The sequence below is a fragment of the Gymnodraco acuticeps genome, unplaced genomic scaffold (assembly GCF_902827175.1).
Source record: "Gymnodraco acuticeps unplaced genomic scaffold, fGymAcu1.1, whole genome shotgun sequence".
Classification (NCBI taxonomy): domain Eukaryota; kingdom Metazoa; phylum Chordata; class Actinopteri; order Perciformes; family Bathydraconidae; genus Gymnodraco; species Gymnodraco acuticeps.
In genome coordinates this window covers 547,813-566,786 of record NW_022991569.1, presented here as the reverse complement: position 1 = coordinate 566,786, position 18,974 = coordinate 547,813, and the positions used below count along the sequence as shown (strand labels likewise).

The 18,974-nt window shown below is 38.6% G+C and overlaps 1 protein-coding gene across 1 annotated transcript in view; it reads right to left on the bottom strand.

Moving 5' to 3' along the window:
• Positions 1-2,210: 2,210 nt before the first annotated feature.
• The window catches only part of LOC117533583 (RNA binding protein fox-1 homolog 1-like), a 380,569-nt gene continuing 363,805 nt past the window's right edge, over positions 2,211-18,974 (bottom strand). The window contains 1 exon segment of the mRNA XM_034197413.1: positions 2,211-5,764. Within this exon segment, the coding sequence (XP_034053304.1) occupies positions 5,642-5,764 (123 nt within the window). The 3' untranslated portion in view covers positions 2,211-5,641.

Below are 18,974 nucleotides of genomic sequence, written 5' to 3'. Positions count from 1 at the left end.
CGGCTGAAAGCGCGTTCACGTGAAAGGGGCGGGGTTAGCAATATTTGACCATTCGCAAACAGGGAGAAGCGTACTGACAGCGCAGCGTCATACTTCATTAATGACAAGTAAACTATAATATTAGACAAATATGAAGAAGTTAAACTTTAAACATCCATGACTTAAACACTTAATCCAGGATGCAAGCCACATAGTTTCACCTGCATGGTGAATACAGAACAGCTGGTTAAAAAAAAAAGTGTTTGAATGCGTACATTAACAGGTTTATGATATCACTGCCCCGTCTAAGACACGAGTGGATCCGACTTTAATTACATTTGCACGGCCAGATACGGCTCGAGAAGCTGACTCAGATAAGGAAATATATTATGATATTATATGATCGATGATATGATTGATAAGTGACTTGATAGCTTTAAACTCCGCACACAGAGCTCTGATTGGTCAGGAGGCGGTGAGCTCTGATCGGTCAGCAGGCCGTGCTTTCACTGTGTTGATCTCTTATCTGGAACCACAGCATAAGTTACCATAGAGATCTACCCCGGTAAAAAGTGAACCAGCGTCGTAGGACAGTAAACTCAGAGTTAACCCTGAAGTTACCTTGCTAACCCTAACCCGGCAGCCGAAGATGACGTCAATGACGCTATCGTGTAGAGCTAAGTCGATGCTTACGTAATGCGGAAGTAGGCGTGGTTAAATCTGGGTTGGAAAAACGATAAACGCTGGAGGCGGGCAGCGTCAGGTAAAAAAAGTTATTTAGCGTTCCCAAATCTGAGCCTCACGCGCCGCCTATGCCCCCTTCTTATATTCCACGTAATTTGTTACACATATGTGTAAAAGATTACGTTTAAAATGAACCTTTATTGATTTTAAATTGTGCTACATTTTTTAATACACACAAACAGTACAAATACACATAGGTGCACACATGCACAAGCATTTTAGAAAGGTGTCAGAGCCAGTCTGTCCGGCGTCAGGGAGCAGTTCAGGGTTTGCTACCTTGCTCAAGGACACCTCAGCAGTGCCGAGGAGGAGCACTGAAACCTCTCCAGTTATCAGTCCCCACTTTTATTTTTGTATTGTCTGATTGGGACTTGAACCGCTAACCCTCCAGTCACGAAGCCAAGTCCCTACAGACTGAACTACTGCTGCCCCGATGGTCTTAGCATGAACATCTTGTCATGAAACTGGGAGGAAAAAGCCCGGGGGAGGCAGCGATCACATCTACTCACCTCCACGTTAGCCAGCTCCAGCAAAACACCTTTATCCCTGGAAATCATCTCTATTGAGAAGGAGAGACTTTTAAAACCTAAAAAAAAAAGACTTCTACAAGGAAATCAAATACATCTTTGTCCAGAGAGGTAAGCCAATAGACTTGATTTACAAGTTAGGGTCAATATTTATTTCCATCTGTGTTGAATGCAACGTATGCAATAGCCTACAGTGGAGGAATGTAACAAAGTACATTTACTCAAGTACTGTACTTAAGTAGAAATGTAAGGTACTTGTACTTCAACTGAGTACTTCCAGATTATGCTATTTTAAACCTTTACTTCTACATTTTTGGGGCAAATTTGGGATTTTTTACTCCACTACATTTATTTTACAGCTTTAGTTACTAGCTACCTTGAAGATGTATGCTATTGATAAACATAGATTTGTATGGAAATTATGTTGCATTTGTATAGGTTAAATGTAAATACAATAATTAAATGAAAACCCTATCTTAACTAGATCCAACATTAAAGTTATGAATATAAGTTTTAAGGAATTTGTAATGCCTGTCTTTTGTACTGTTACTTGACTACAAATTTGATTGAAGGATTTTCCATGTAACAGAGTATTTTTTCACTGTAGTATTGAAGTAAAATATCTGAGTACATCCTCCAACACTGATAGCCTATACAATTTTAATCAAATCCATAACTTACCTGTAGGCATGTGCGTGTGCAGTGTACATCACGCAGTCGCCTAACCAAAAGGCTAATCATTGTGCAAATTCCCAGTTAAATAGTACATTTAAGCTAACTATCAAATGTTGTATGTCTGGCTCTCAGTATAGCCAGTGCCTCTCCGTGCATTGACTTCAATGAATGCATGTTACTGACTGTGCAGTATTAACACCACATTCATACTTAATGCAATCTGGCTAGCTTGTGAATCTTTCTTTGAGGCTGTCTCCACTCAAAAAAAATAGCAGACAGCCTGGAACATATTGAGAAAACAAAACTTTATTGATGGTTATTGATTAGTGGAAGAACCATAGTACATGCACATACAATGACTGGGTAGGAAGCCTTGTTTTGAACCACAACACCTACTGGAAGCAGAGCCTGTATAAAGTAGTTGAGGAGTCAGACATTCAGCATAGTGAGGACAACGAGTGGTCCTGTTTCTGACGGACACAGGGGTGGGGGGGGGGGGGGGGGGTTCGAACCGTCGAGGCTCTGACTGCTGCCTTCTTTATGTGATGCATCTGAGAGTTGATCCTATCTAATGTGTTATAAATACAAAAAAGGAGATATGTAACAACACCACTTATTGGGAATAGTTGTAAACAGAATGTGGCACAGGAAGCGGGCTGGCTTACAGTGCAGCTGTATCAGAGTCCTGATACGTGTAGTGCTTTTCAAATACACTACAGAGTATTCCATTAATTCTATTTACATCATACCGTAGATTAGGCTGTTCACAAATTCTCATATTTATTTAGTGTTATAATATTCAAACAGTTTATTTTCAAAGAGCAAAGTTTGAGTTCTAGTAAATAACAGAAAGGATGTCACATTAAGAATGAGAGAAAAGAGAGACATTACAGAAATGAAAAGAAGTTAAGGAAGGTTACAGCACTGATATGTCTCAGTTTTATGTGAAAAGGACGTGTGCAAAATGGTACAGTTGACAAAAATGTCGATGTGTGAGAATCTAGATTGTGATTACATCATTTGTAAAGAGTTAATACAAATCAGGATATGCGATAGAAAATGAGATAGCTCGCCCTAACAACTGATCTACTCTTCTAAATCTAAAACATTATACCATTGTGTATTTCATATAAGAGAACATCTTCACTGCACAGTTCAATTATAATACATTGTTGGATTATTATACTGTACTTTATCCCTCTTAAAATGTAGTAATGAAAGAAAAAACAGCAACAAAATCAACAAAGAGATAAAATAGACAGTGGCTTTGGCCACTGCTATATTTTTTTTTTAAATCTCTTCTGTAATATAAAAATCATCAATTATACCAATGAATATATTGGAAGTTTATATAAAAAACCATTACATCTACTCAGTACGGAAGATAATTAGTGCCACAAAATAATAAATCTTTAAATACTTTGATTTAAAGTTTGACTTCTCCAGGAATCCAGCAGTAATTCTAATTGGTCATATTAAATTAAGTTTTTAAGTTTTTTAATGAGGAGCTTACTCTTTTGCAGCTCACAGCGTATGGACCAAGCAATTAAATAGTTGAACAGTTTAGTTGCCATGGCAATTTTTTTTCTCCTAATTTATAGCTATGTAAAATCTTCACTGTACGCACACACACACGGCAGATATTTCCATCGGACCCTTTGGCATGAAGTGGTGTAAGACATTAGCACAGGATTCAGTCAGTAAATACCCGGCTGCATAATGTACTGACTCACACCATTCTCTCCCTAAGAGGAAACTAAACTGACCTGGACTACCTATGGAAGCTGAGAGCAGCTGGGACTGCCAATACTTGTTGTTGCATGTTTTATTAAGTGATCACAACTTAATGACCCTCTTTATCAAGATACAAAAGCACAAATGCCCTTTTTACAAAAACATGTTATATTTTTGGAATATAAAACAAAGAATAGTGGTTTATGAAAACACATTGCATTCACCAAAGGGTTTTAAGTCTCTCTTTGACTTAAAGATTGCAAGATGATTTTATTTAAACCAGATTTATTGTCACCCTGTCTAATCAATATAGCCATAGCGGCTGATGGTGTGAGTTGTTGTGGTGATCTTGTCAGTCAATAATTGTGTTTTTGCATGATCAGTATGTCGAGCACACTGACCTAAATCATATCTAATTAGATCAGATGCTAAATCAGCATTAAGCAATAAGTAAAATACTGCTTTTGCAACAAACTGCTTGATTGGATTGCACGGGTATAGAAACCTCTTGGCTCCAAGTTTACTTTCTGCCAGCTGTTGGTCCTAATTTCAAATACTGTCAGACAGATTAAAGGACTGGTGCTGGAAAAAGTCCTAAATCCACAAAATAAGGCCTGTGGTTAACACAGGCAAAATACATTTCTCGTTTTGTTCTACGATTTGAAATACGTCAGTTGTTGAATGTCTGAAGCTTTTACCCGTCTCAAAAAAACGGTGGTTGCTAAAAAAGTCTAACATCATAATGCAGAATCTTTAGCTTAGCGGTGGTGATGCGATGCCTTGGGACCGTGATGTCGTTCCTTTATAACCTAATGTTAGATACCTACTTCTTGACAGTGCAGTTATGCTTCAAAAATAATAAAGTGATAATATGTGTAGATTATGCGGCTAAACATTTAAGAATCATAAACGTGTTTTAGCTACAGAGCTTTTGTCAGCATATTCCAAAATCCAATGGGAAAATGCTATTGCCTTTTTTCGAGGACTACAGAAATGTGTCATCACTGCATCACTCTACTGTAGCCACATTTTAAACCTTTATTTTCTGGTTAATTAACGTATGAAACAAACCAATCTTAAAACAGGGTGTTTTTGGAAGTTCGCTGGATAATATTTCAGATAGAGCAGGGATTGTGTTATTATGAAATACTTAGATGATTTATTTATTCCCTTTTTTAAATGGAATGCAATTTCATATGTTACAAAACAAAAACACATCATATCGCACTCAATACAAAATTGGGCTACAATACATGCAGCTTCCATGACTATGCAGACATAACATTTTGTTTTGGTATTATTATTGTTATCTTGCTTTTTGCAAAATAACCATAAGCATATGATAGTAAAGTTGCAGTCGCAAGTAATAAAGCTTGGTCTCGAGGTAACTTACAAACAGCATGGCTGTTCTCAGCTTCTCTCTCTCCGCCCTCAGAAGTTGTCCCTGGGTTTCAAGGCTTCTTCGCTTCTTCACAAACCAATGGGGGAGAACAATCTAGCTAAACTGAAAGAGGAAGTACCAAAATAAGCTGAGACGATAAAAACAACAATACTTGACTGGCATAGTCACTTTAACACTAACAAAACGTAAGAAAACTCCAAAAAGTGACTCTCTTACAGGGTTGGAGTTCTTTACAAGCCCTAACTATTTGAATCTGATAAATATTGTATTTGTGTCTCATCATTACTCTAGCAGCTCTCTATGGAAAACCTACAGCTGATAATCTAGGTTTAAATCTTTAGAAATTAAAAACCCACAATATCAAAATACACAGCACAAAATATCTGAGGTATAAGATGAAAAATATCAGCTGTCGTTTTCTTTTTCTTTTTTTCGTTCTTAGAAGACGCTGAAATTATGCACAGACTGCATGTATTGCAATACCCAGGCCTCAGTAACGTCTCTCTGATAACTCGTGGTTTCAATCGCTCACACACACTTTCTGTCCTGTTGGAAGGTTGGGTTCAGGTTGGAGGTGTTGCTAATAGGGAGCAAAGCGGCTGTAGCCTCCCCGGTATATACTAGCCTGGAGAGAGGACAGCACGAGCCCCACATCGTCGGCATGGCTCCGAGTTTTCGCGTCTGTCAGTGGGGTGAAGGCGTTCTGAAACACACACAAACACGCACACACATACATACGCACACACACACACACACACACAAAAGAATGCACAGCCACACACAGATATTCATGGAACACACACACCAGGAACCCTCATTAGCCCCTTTGGTCCAGTACTTCTTCAACTGGAGTTTCAACATTACATTACCGTTATTCCAGTGCAAACCCATGGAGATGAAAAGACCAATGACCGGAGCAACCGTCATGCAGCAAGCACAGCAAGACGCTTCATGCCGGGGGAACATGCCCACTGCTACGTGAAAGAAATCCAGTCAACACAACCATAGAAAAGTGCAGTAAAAGATACATCAAAAACTGAATCAAAAGGTGTTTTGAAGTCGATGTGAAGCAGGGTTAGCTAAATGTTTGGGATGGATCATGCTGGCTTCACTGGGTGGAGCTGATGGAGATTCTGAGGCAGCTGCATTTCAAGTATTTTATGAAGTGTGCTTTGTTTCTGCAAAACTGTTGAAAGTGTATGTTTATACCATCTGCCTCTGTGTGTTTCCAGATGAAACTGCATTTATGAATCTGATCACCATGCTTGTTATCAAGCTCTTCAAAGTAGGAGTTAAGTTTGGTTCTAACTGACCAAACATTCTCAGGAATACATGTTCTCTCCTGCTTTTTGACAGTAAAACAGTCATATTTACAGAGGTGTCCTTACCCTTACATTCCTTATCAAGGTAATAAATGAATCACATGTCGGCTGTATCAAAATGGCCTTTAGAGTGTGTTTAATACATTGAGTGATTTGTATTACTTGTTATACTTATTTATGGCATATATAAAGTGCACTGCTGCCTTACCAGTTAAAAACAACATTGCATTTGGTCTTTGCATAACATAATTATATTCTTATTAAGGTAGATCTAGTACAGTATCAAGTAGTGTTATAAATTAAAATCAATGTTTTGATAGCATAATGTACCTTAAACATACCGTCAGTTTAAATGCTGTTTTATACTGAAAAACCAGAAGTTCTTGTGCACAACCAGTTGTTAAGCTTTATTCTGAAAATCCGTCATCTCCGGTTAGCATTTAGCATGAGGCTAATATACCATTTCCTATAGAGGTGAATTTAGCAGCGAGATGATATGATGTTGCACACCGAAACCTACTGATTTCAACACTACAACTATAGAAGTCGAGATATTATTATTGTTGAATATTAAATGAAGGTACAGTTTATTTGAGTACGTTATTGTTTACAGATGTGGGAAGCATGTCACAACATTCGGAACGACCGGAAACCAAACTGCTGTGAAGTATTTCCTGTATTTTTTGGAGTATTGATTACAGTGTTTAGAATGTGTTAAATGAAAAGTCATGAAAGAGTTAAGGAGGAGAAAAGGCGTGTTTAGACATATATTGAATGTACAATGTCTGTATCCTCTGATATGCGAAACAACGGACATTAAAACGTTGGAGAGGAGCCAGCAGAGGATATATAAACAGCGAGACCTGAGGGGTTCGGCCTCTTTTTCTCTGCTAAGGAGAGCCAGAGACAGCTGCTTTTCTGTCGAACAATATCCTGTTTGTGAACATAACCGCAACTTTATTTTTAATTAAAGTACCAATTTTGAAACTTCACCAGAGATTCCATTTAGTCTCCTTTTAAGCTTCTCTCCTGGACGTGATAATAACCAACACAGATTAACAATTGGGACCAGCTGACGTGATTCTTGTTGGACCGGAGAGACTACACAGCCGGCTGTTGCCCGGAGCCGCTGGCAATCCCGTTCGACACACAGAGAGCTCAAACAACTCGGTAAGAAGAAGCCTGTTATGTCAAATTTTTCAAGTAGTTTATGCAGGACAATCTTAGGACTGTGTGTTGGACGGCTGCTTCCGGTTACTGAAAATAGCTGGGCAATTAATGTTAAAACAACCAAATGTATAACAATAACAATCATATAACATGTGGCGTTGCATTTTCACAAGCAGGGTGAGTTCAAATTACTTATTTTTCTTATATTTAACCCTGCATGCTATTCGTTTGTCTGTTATTACATGTCGGCAGAAGGCTAATCGCTCCAATAAGTATTTCTTGTTACGTTTTAATTTAACGTGAATGGTTTTAGGCCATTAAACAGTGGGGACTGTTTGAGACAAGAACAAAGTTGAGTGAGTGTTTTAATTACAGTGTGAGGCTTTCTTTTTCAAAAAGTCCTTTTCTGGGAAAAGGCCTGAAAAGTTTGAAGCTTTCAGTGGTTGTTTTTTCTGTTTTCAAACAGACATTGCGTCTGGATTATGACGAGAAGTGCGACATTCGTGCGTTAGATAGACGATATTCTGCTGATTGTGTTTGATTAGCGTCTTACTTTGTCCCATGATAGCGTGTTTAAACAGAAGAGATAACCATACTGGCTCTTAAAGTCAAAACATTACGTACATGGGTTGAGGGCTATGACGTAAGGGTATGAGGCCCATTTATAATTGTAAATTACATAGAAATGTTATTTTAAACTGCAGTGTTGTTTTGTGTTGAATTTTCTAGAACTAAAAGATCACCCTCATTATTTCAACTCCGCTGTGAGAGCCACGAGGTGTTTTCAAATCCCTTTGTTCTTCAGGTCAAAGGTTGGAAAATCAGTTGCCATCTTGTCTTGCCCTCATGTTTACAATGAGCAATGGCAGTCGCCATTTCGTGAAATGCTCATTTGAAAGTACTCAGTCCTACTCACATGAGGCTAGGCACTCCATCTTGAGAAGGACAAATCATATTTCTTTGCAGAGTTGGAACTATAAAATAGACAGGTTATCTTACCGTGGGAAGTTTGGTATTTGTGGGGATCTGATTTTGGAAGTTTATTTTCTGCTTGGAAGTGTGAATTGACGTTTTTTTTTTAAATAGTCCAGTTTGCAAATGTGTTTTGGCGGTTATGTGCTGTGTTGTTTTACCATAGTGTAATCCCTAGTGTAATTCTCTTTCCATTTTTAAGAAGAAAAATAAGCTTTTCTTGTTAAATAGAGGTTAGTTTTGCAACAGTAATCCCTAGTGGGTTAAGCTGGAAATTACAATAGCGCACTCTGCTGGTAGTACATAATTATTGCATAGAGGAAACACTCAATAACATTTTGAAGTTTAATTTTAAGTATTATAAATAAACACATGCTTCATCGCCGAGATAGAATTGTAAGTGGTTTCTAATTATAAGATAAGAAACTTTACATAATACTCTTTCAAATAAGCAAACAAATGTGTTGAAGCTAACACAAGTTAAGACATTTACACAATTTCATACACTTCGGTATGCACTGTACACAGTAGATTTAGATTTTCACCAGATTTCTAATTTTCATATTTCAAAGTCAAAACCATATACTGTACAATTTTTATTTTAGCATTTCAGATTTTAAAATGTGCATAACCTTTAATTAACTTGATTAATATTTTACAAAAAAAACTTAAATAAAAAAAAAAATCTATAAATAAAAAAAACACAAAAAAAAACAGATTTAACAATTCTGATGACATAGGATATTATTTATCAGGAACGAAGGTGCTAGTCAGAGGATTGGTGCTTCATCTTTGATAACTTAATAATTCCATTCACCTATTTAAGAAACATGTCACCAAAAGACACCGTAGCTTGTAGGAACAAGACAAGGAGAAGGGAGGGGAAACTTCCAGAGAAGGCAGGGCAGACACCTCCAACAATTCAAGCTCAGGAAGAACCAGAGAATGCAGAGCAGACACCTCAAACAGTTAAATCTCAGATAGTGCCAGAGAATCAGATGCAGAACCAACAACCAGGAGGTTTCCAAGGAGGCACAGGCAGAAGACGTTTACGGTTTGAGGGATGTTACCATTGCAACCAAATGGACCATTGGACCAGAGATTGCCCGCAACTACTAAGGCAACACCCACCACATGCACCAAACAACGGCCCTCCATGTAGTTACCCTGGGGGAGGTTTCCATGATTACGACAGAAGCAGGGGGTCTCAGGGATGTCAAAGACGAACAGCATTGCCAAACATGAACCAAATACCACTGACAGCCTGGTATCAACTACAACAATGAGGAAGCTCAGAGGGCCAGACCACCAGGTGATACATCTTCAGCACAAGGGTATTTTGAAAACCAGCTACATTGAGCCATATCTGTCACCACAGAAGGGAGAGGTTGAATGTTATTTAAAAGATAGTGAGTAGCATATTGCATTTACACATAAAGCATCCACAGATTAGTAGAAGATTAAAACATAGTAGAACATTTAGCAGACTATTTTTGTAATTATGAGAAGGATAGAGATTACGAGTGAAGTTGTTCCCCCACACAGAAAACTATTGTGTCAACCCAGCTAGTGAGGTCAAGACGATGGGTTTTCACCCAAAAATATGAAGACGGAAACCTAGTACCAAGACGCCCAAGACGGAGAATCCATACCAAATCCTCCTGTTTACACCGACTGCAGTTCAAGGGGCGGCGATACACCTGACGTGGAGCTGTTGAGACCTAAAAACAGAAACTCGATTCTGCTGTGGTGAGGTCTGGCTACAAAGGGAGGTGTCCGATAGGGTCGCTTGTCTCAAACCAGTGAAGAAGTCAACAAGAACCCAGCAGAACTAGAGAGTGACTGTTAGCGGGAGGACAGTGACAGAGCGACAGAGACTGGCACAACATTTTCCAGCCAGTACATAGATAGACCCCGTCAGAAGACCGGGGCTGTGTTAAAGGGGAACTTCATTTATTGTTAGTGGAAGTGTAGTTTTTTAGTCAAACAATTATGTGATTTATGGAGTCAGATTACATTTTTTCATAAACACATTTTATAATCGGTCTGAAGTATCTGTTTTAAGGCAATGAGCTGCAGATTAAATAACATAACACTGATTGAGAGCTTGGATGAAGAAGTTGTAGGGTTTTTACAACTGTTTCAAGAATCAGTTTTTTATTTATTTATTCTTGAGTCATTTTACTGATTTATAATGTAGTGCGTAAGGCACTATCTCATTTTGAGTGAGGGCCACCAGCCCTTCATGCATGTCACCCTCTGTGAGAATGGTTCGTATGTTTCCCTCTAGTTTAGATAAATATTATTTTATTATATCTTTGTACAGCAGTATCAAACAATCCTCTAATCCTAGAATTATTGAGACGCATTAGCGACACCAGGGGTATTGTTTTTCGCAGCAACAATGATGCATAATACCAGGACAAAAGCCATTATTGCAACAAGTAAACCATTTTTTGTACTAATGGCAGATTTGAGTAAATATGTTTTTATACCATCAGAAAGCCATACATCATACGATATTTTGTGTACACCTTATGGGTACACGGAGAAGTTATATTTATTTAATGCAACATTATGGGTTTTACATGTCCTGTTCAGAATAGGGTAATCATTGCAATATTAATTGAGCATGTTCTGCTCAAAGGAGGGAGTGTCATGATTATACAGATATGTTGATTTCAGTGACGTTGTAGTTAAGAAATAATAACATGTAGTTAATAATAGGTCTCATAACGACAAAAGGTATGCCGACGCTTGGGCCTCCTCCAAGGAGGGAGTGGTCCAGTTTTAGATATTAGACGAATACAAGTAATGAATATGTCAGAACTCTGAGTAATATTATCCAAGTTTTGTCTACACAGAATAGGAAAACTACAGAGATACCAGACGAGACGCCAGAAGAGACTCCTGTTCGGCCAGGTGATTGGGTGAGGGTGAAAGTTCACAAAAGACAGTGAGCTGATCCCCGGTGGACGGAACCGTGAGAAGTTGTAACGAACTTCACACGCGCTCCGGTTTAAAGGTAAAGAAAAAGGAGCAAATTGACACCACCTCACACATTGTCACCCTTCACTGGCAACTTCCAGAACATTATTGGGAGTTAGGACTGATTTGGCAGAGCTGGAACAAAACAATAAATAGAAATCAGATAAAGATAGAAACAGCTCAAAAGACGAATTGTCTATAGATTTTCAGATTGTACACTAAAGTGAAAACCTATTCTTTGCTTTACATCTGAAAAAGAGTCCAATTTTTGTATACGTTATTATAGTACTCATTATTTAAATTCTGTAACTGACACAACCAGGGAGAAAATAGAGATGATGTCAAGAACAAAGCCAAAGCTATTGTGGGGTCCCCTAGGGATAAGAGTCAGAATAGCATTGTTGATTGTGCTCATTACACGTGGCACCTTTCTGGTTGGATGGGGAGTACAATATCAAGTAAGACATGGATCCATTAGTTCACTCATAGATAATGCTCACATCACTAACAGAACTCCAGCTGTGTTTCAGAGACTTTCACTTATCCCCAGAGCCAAAAGATCAGCTGAGCAACAAGAGGAGGAGTTAGAAATACTCGGTCCCAAAGGTGAGGCGGTTACAATCAAGATGATTCACCCCCCATATATGCAGTTCTTCTATCAAATGATGAGATGGGTTTAAGTGATCGGGAAAATCAGTGATGGGGATTTACAGATTAGCGGAATCTCCAAATACACTGGATCCATGTTTTAGTCTGTGCCAGAAACACCCCTGTTAAGTTTATGGACAACCGACCGGTGACCTGAGCACAATTATTGAAAATGATTACAGTAGAAACAGGCTACTAACCCACAAGTACAGCTTTGTACGTACAAACTCTATGAACAAAATTCCCCAGCAGATTGTGGCGACATTGCAGATATGTTCAGTCACAGAAGTTACTTATGTTCTAAATAACAGTGAGATTTAAAGTAATGGAGAAAATATGGGGACGTTCTTTTGTAGTGTGTGAAATATGTGGTGCTTGAAACATGTAGGTATTTTTAATTTATAGAAGAAAATGGTTTCCTGAAAGAGTTATTTGGAGTAAACATGTTACAGTGGGTGGAAACAATGTTTAGGGATATGGCACAACCATTAGTAGACATTAATTGGGTTTAGATGACATTTAACATCTAAGACAGATAGTAATATTAGGAAAATAGAGTGGAAAGGATTGGATATACTTTACCTCAGTGTGTTAGAATTAACTATAGGTAATGCGTCCCGAGATCTCTCTCTCTCTCTCTCTCTCTCTCTCTGCCTGTCAGACTGCTACAACCCCATCTTCAGACAAATGACCTCACCACAGGAGACTCCTCCTCCATCGAAAAGACAGAGAACCCGAGCTGAACCAACAATGACATGAGGCATCCAGAACCATCTCCACCTGAGGCATCCAGAACCATTTCCACCTGAGGCATCCAGATCCATCTCCACCTGAGGCATCCAAAACCAAACCAGCATGCTGACAAAGAGGCAAACTCTCATCGGTCCCTCAAACAGGACATGAAGTTCCAAACTGAGCCACGAGATTTGGCACAAAAGCAGAGTGTGGGACATGAGAGCGGAATACGCCCTCCATGCAACAGCGTAGAGACTGAAAAGGAGGAGATGAAATGCAAAGCAGTTGGGCCACTGAAAAGAGTTACAGCGGGAGGATCCAAGAGCGGATGGACTGAGGAGAAGACAGGACGGAGGAGAGGACAGAACCAGAGGAGTTGGCATGGGCCAGCAGAACGTGAGGGGGTCATGGCTTGACAACCAGAGGGGGAGATAAGGAACACGGGAGTGAGTGAGTTTACACATAAACACACTTATTAGAAAATAATCCTAAAAACACACTGAGGGTAGAACATATTATTCAATCTTTTCATAATATAAACAAATTATTCTTATAGAGATTCTTATTCATGTGAGAATTTGGGGAAGATTTAATTTGTTACAATATAGATAGCAGGCAAATCTTTATTTGAATGGAAAATGTTAAAGATAGAGCTGGAACCAAGCCAAATAAAGTATTCCAATCTAGAGTATTGGTTTCACCATTGTAGCATGGATATTACCATAGGAGAACTGTTAAGGTGGAAACAACATTTGTTTGTCGTCCAAGATATAGAGTTTTAAAAAGACACTAGGCAAAGAGCGATTGAAGATTTTAATTTTGAAAAACTAGTATAATTGGGAGTCATACATGCGGGGCCTTGGATCACTCATTTTAATGGTGCATATTTTCGACAACAAATATCGTTCAGGGAGAAGGGGTTGCTCAACCCACCCTGCAGATGTTTTAAATCTTACTTGCAGCTTCAGAGGGAGCGCACGGCACCAGAGTATGAGTTTTAAAAGACAAGTGCCACCACCTCCTAATGCTCATCCATTTAATCAGTGATGACCTGACATTTAGAGATGTTATTTAAAAGGAGAAACATATCTGCCATGAGTGAAAATTCCTGAATTGAACTACAAACCATTAATGAAATGGCTTCTGTTTTTAAAGCCCTTGTTAAAGGAGAGAGTAATTATCACATGCTCGGGCACCCAAGGTTCCACACACTGTTAAAGGGGGTCAGCATAGTTATTTAAGTAGACCAGAATTGAACATAAATTAGTGTAATGCGTTAGTGATATTCCACCGGTTTTCACACCATTTCAGGGACTTTATCACTGCATTAGAACAGACCACCCAAAGGTACTGAAGTAGGAACTTTTAAGTGATGAAATTCACAACTGTTGTAACTGACCAAAATCTTCTCCCAGAAATCACTGTCTAGAATGCCGTACCCCAGAGTAGATGTTTGGTGGTACTATGGAACTAAAACCTTCTACTCAGTCTTGTCACAGGATTGGGCTGGGACCTGTGCACTAGCACAGCCAGTGATGTTTTTAATCAACATGGCGAAACACCCCAAAGCCAGTAGGGCTAAGAGACCAGTCCCAGGGGGAGTTTAGGCTCCAGGGTACAAGGATAGCATAGGGGCGCCCAGGGGAGGCCTAGATGTTGCATTAATTCCATGTCCTAAAATACCGATTGATCACGACGGCCTCTTCTAGAGAACATATTACTTTCATACCTTAAATGGTATGAAAGGAGGGAGGGTACATTTCTCATGAGGAGACAGTTACAAATGCTAGCAGAACAAGACGGCCCACCCCAATACAGATGTTGATGAAAATGATGAGTTAGTTTGAATGATGTTAAACGATATGGATGTTCAGAGATGAGGTTGTTCAATGAATGTCCAGCCGATGTGATTCTTTAAATGATGAAATCATGTGAGCAAAATAAAATGCTAAAATGGAGTGAATCCATTTCAATTTACTTATACTATTACAAGATAGTGTATTTTTATTTAAATTTACTCTATACTATTCCAAGATAGTGTATTTGTATTTGTATTATTACATTACACTGGTCCAAGATAGTTTATTTCATTTTTATTATTTTTCACTGTTCTATATGGTAGATTTCATCTATTTTAGAATCATTACAATTCTAAAATGGTTTGTTTCTTTTCACTTTGTAAAAACAAGTGCCTTAACACTGAGCGTGGTATGAGAACGGTTTCTGTGAAAGGAGGGAGGAAGAAATGTTCTGATACCAAGCCATTGCTGCTATTTTGAAGAACCATATTGAATGTAAACACTAGAAGTTAAGCACAAGGGAAAACTTTTATGTTTGAACACAGTCAAAGTATTTTTGTATTTTTGTAAAGTTGAGGCTATTCGAACCATTCCATTTTGATTGTATGTTTTTGATATGAGTTATGTACTATGTAGAGTTCAGATGAAGAACTGATTGATTTCAGTAATATACACACCTTTCAGGTGTGTAAGGAGGGACTGTTAGAAATTAAAATCAATGTTTTTAATGGCATAATGTACCTTAAACATACTGTCAGTTTAAATGCTGTTTTATACTGAAAACCAGAAGTTCTTGTGCACAACCAGTTGTTAAGCTTTTATTCTGAAAATCCTTCATCTCCGGTTAGCATTTAGCATGAGGCTAATATACAATTTACTATAGAGGTGAATTTAGCAGCGATATGATATGATGTTGCACACCGAAACCTACTGATTTCAACACTACAACTATAGACGTCGAGATATTATTATTGTTGAATATTAAATGAAGGTACAGTTTATTTGAGTACGTTATTGTTTACAGATGTGGGAAGCATGCGGCAACATTCGGAACAACCGGAAACCAAACTGCTGTGAAATATTTCCTGTATTTTTGGAGTATTGATTACAGTGTTTAGAATGTGTTAAATGAAAAGTCATGAAAGAGTTAAGGAGGAGAAAGGGCGTGTTTAGATATTGAATGTACAATGTCTGTATCCTCTGATATGCGAAACAACGGACATTAAAACGTTGGAGAGCTGGCCCGCAGGGAGGAGCCAGCAGAGGATATATAAACAGCCGGACCTGAGGGGTTCGGCCTCTTTTCTCTGCTAGCGAGAGCCAGAAACAGCTGCTTTTCTGTCGAACAATATCCTGTTTGTGAACATAACCGCGCCTTAATTTTTAATTTAAGTACCAATTTTGAAACTTCACCAGAGACTCCATTTAGTCTCCTTTTAAGCTTCTCTCCTGGACGCGAGAATAACCAACACAGATTAACAGTAGCCATTTAAGACACATGTGGAGAGGCATGTTAATGCAATATGTAAAATGGGTCTTCGAGACGGATGTCAGCTAAACAGACCCCTCGTTTTACCTGCAATCTTACACACACACACACACACACAAATCATAGAGATGCAATGCTCTCTTGATTTTTGGTGAAGCAGGTCAAGGGACATTACTCAAGGAAAAAAGTGTTCCAACCAGAGGGGTGAAATCAAATCTAAAACTTGATTCTGTTGATGTTCTTGAAGAATGGGGGTGATTTGCAGCATTCTGACCAGCTGCATGGTCCAGTCAGATTGATATTAATGGGTGTTGGCCTGGTAAATTACCTCAAGGCTGCTCCCATGTATCCTCATTCATCTCTCCTCAGAGATCTGTCTGCGCTGCTTGACCCTCAATCCTCAGAGAACAGATAGTATTCTTCATTATGGCAGAGTGGAACAATTTCCAGGTCAAACGTGGATTGGGGGGCCATCAAATAAGGGAAATGGGAACGTTTCATACTGAAGGTTCAAACATACTTTACCATTAGTAATGGACTTCAAATGCTCACCAGATTCACAAGGTAACGTAAGGTAACTAAGTAGATTGTAACTGTGCTTGATTATATTTCAATTATTTGCTTCTTTGTTCTTCTACTCCACTACAGTTCTGAGGTAAATTATGTACTTTTACTCCACTACATGTATTTAATACCTTTAGTTACTTCACAGATGTGGATGAATGATGTGAAATCTAATCAAGTGTTAAATCAGACTTTAGTTCCACCTGCACTAAATTCACAAGCTACCCTGCAGTATACAAAGTCATTCAAACTAGCTGCACCTTCACCAGCTTTGAGAACACTTTCATGATCAATCATTATAAAACATATCATATATATTATTCTGAAATGGACCAATCTGCACAACAAATACTATACTTACTATACTATGATGCTAATACTTTTGTACTTTTACTTAAAGTGGACCTATCATGCTATATTGGAAAAACATATGGTAGGGCCATACCTATACAAAACAGGTCTGTGAAGTTTTTTTTCAAAATACCAAACAGTTCACCCATTGTAGCCATGCCTCATACTGCTCAAACCCCTCTTGTGCAGCCCTGTTAGAGAAATGCGGATTTTGGGTCCTTAATGTAAAAAAAGCGGAGGAGGCGGAGCTAATGCCTGATCAGAATACTACCGGAGATAAAGTTAAATTCTGCTGTGATAAAACGCCATCCTGTTTAAACCACATCAAGGATTATTTCTGAAACAGTATGGAGCTCAAATGCTTTTTCTCTTGCAGGTTTATCACAAGGTGAGTTCCTTTTTTTATTTCCTGCTTTTTTAAACACATGTGCTCTCCCAACCTGATCTCATCAGAATGCGTGACTCCACCACGTAACCTTAACACCACATTGCGTGGTGGAGTCACGCATTCTGCTACATTTGCGTGTCGGCACCACGCAAAAAACCCCAATGTAAAGTGAATGAGGCTCTTTTGTCGTGGTGCACACACGCATTTCTACAACGTCCCGCAGTGAGCTTTTATTCTATAAAACGTTTTTTAAATCTACTTTATAGCTTGTAGTAACTCACGGGAGGCTTCTTTTATTTTATTTGTATTCATAATAATTTGTATTTGTCGTCAGAATGTATTATGGTGCATTAGTCACACATTTTTGTTCTCAAAAAACAGTGCATTGTGTGTAATACAACTGTGATTTTTATTAAATTTGTTAGTTTTTAAGGAAGGCCAGAGCTTCAGCTGTGTCAATAGATTGTTCCCTTTAGTTAACGTTATTTAAAAGATAATGATCATGTCCCCTTTATTGTATTACGAGCGTCCATTCCCATTGGATAACGGAGAATTTTACACCCGGAAGTGAGTATTCTCTTTACTGTCGATTGATTTTACAGTGATATCTGAACTACTCATCAACTCAAAAACACCAGATTATCCTTGTTAATTACACAACATTGATTGGTTTAAATTGTGTACAATGCTTTTGTATTTTTCCCCTTCGATTCGGAGAAACTAATATTTGTTCGGAGTTTTTGGATGGCAGAAGACACTACACTACCCAGAATCCTCAGCTATCGTTTGGGACTACACCATGTGCTTAGCTTGACAAACCCCGTGATCAGTCCCCAAGCTCTGTGATTGGATGTTGGAGTGGCAGTGCGCGAAGTTTACACGGAGCGTCAAAAAGCACCTTGAAATGGAATGAAACCCATCGACGGCACACTATTCAAAACAGGAATCGAACGTGTCCTATCCCCCCACCCCCCCCCTTAGGTTGCAGGCTCCTCCAACAGTGCAACACAATAAAACAGATACACAGAAAAAATAGTGAAATAGTGCAATAAGAGTCTATATACAAGATTGATTGGAATCTTATTTAATTTTTATTTAACCTTTATTTAACCAGATAAAAGCATTGAGATACAATCTCATTTTCAATGCTGACCTGGCCAAGAAGTTAGCAACGTTACACATAACACATAACACACACATATAAAAGAGAACATAACTAAGAAAACAAAAGACAAAAAAGCAGTCACTACATTGTGAATATGATATATTAGATAAATAATTTCTAAGTAGCAGCCAGATGAATGTTATGGATGTTGTTTCTAAGTTCAGGTGTTTCATAGTCTTATGGCCTGTGGGATGAAGCTGTCCCTGAGTCTGATGGTTTTAGTCCGGATGCTGCGGTACCGCCTGCCAGACGGCAGCAGACAGAACAGTTTGTGGCTGGGGTGATGGGGGTCTTTTATAATCCTGAGGGCTTTCTTTAAGGT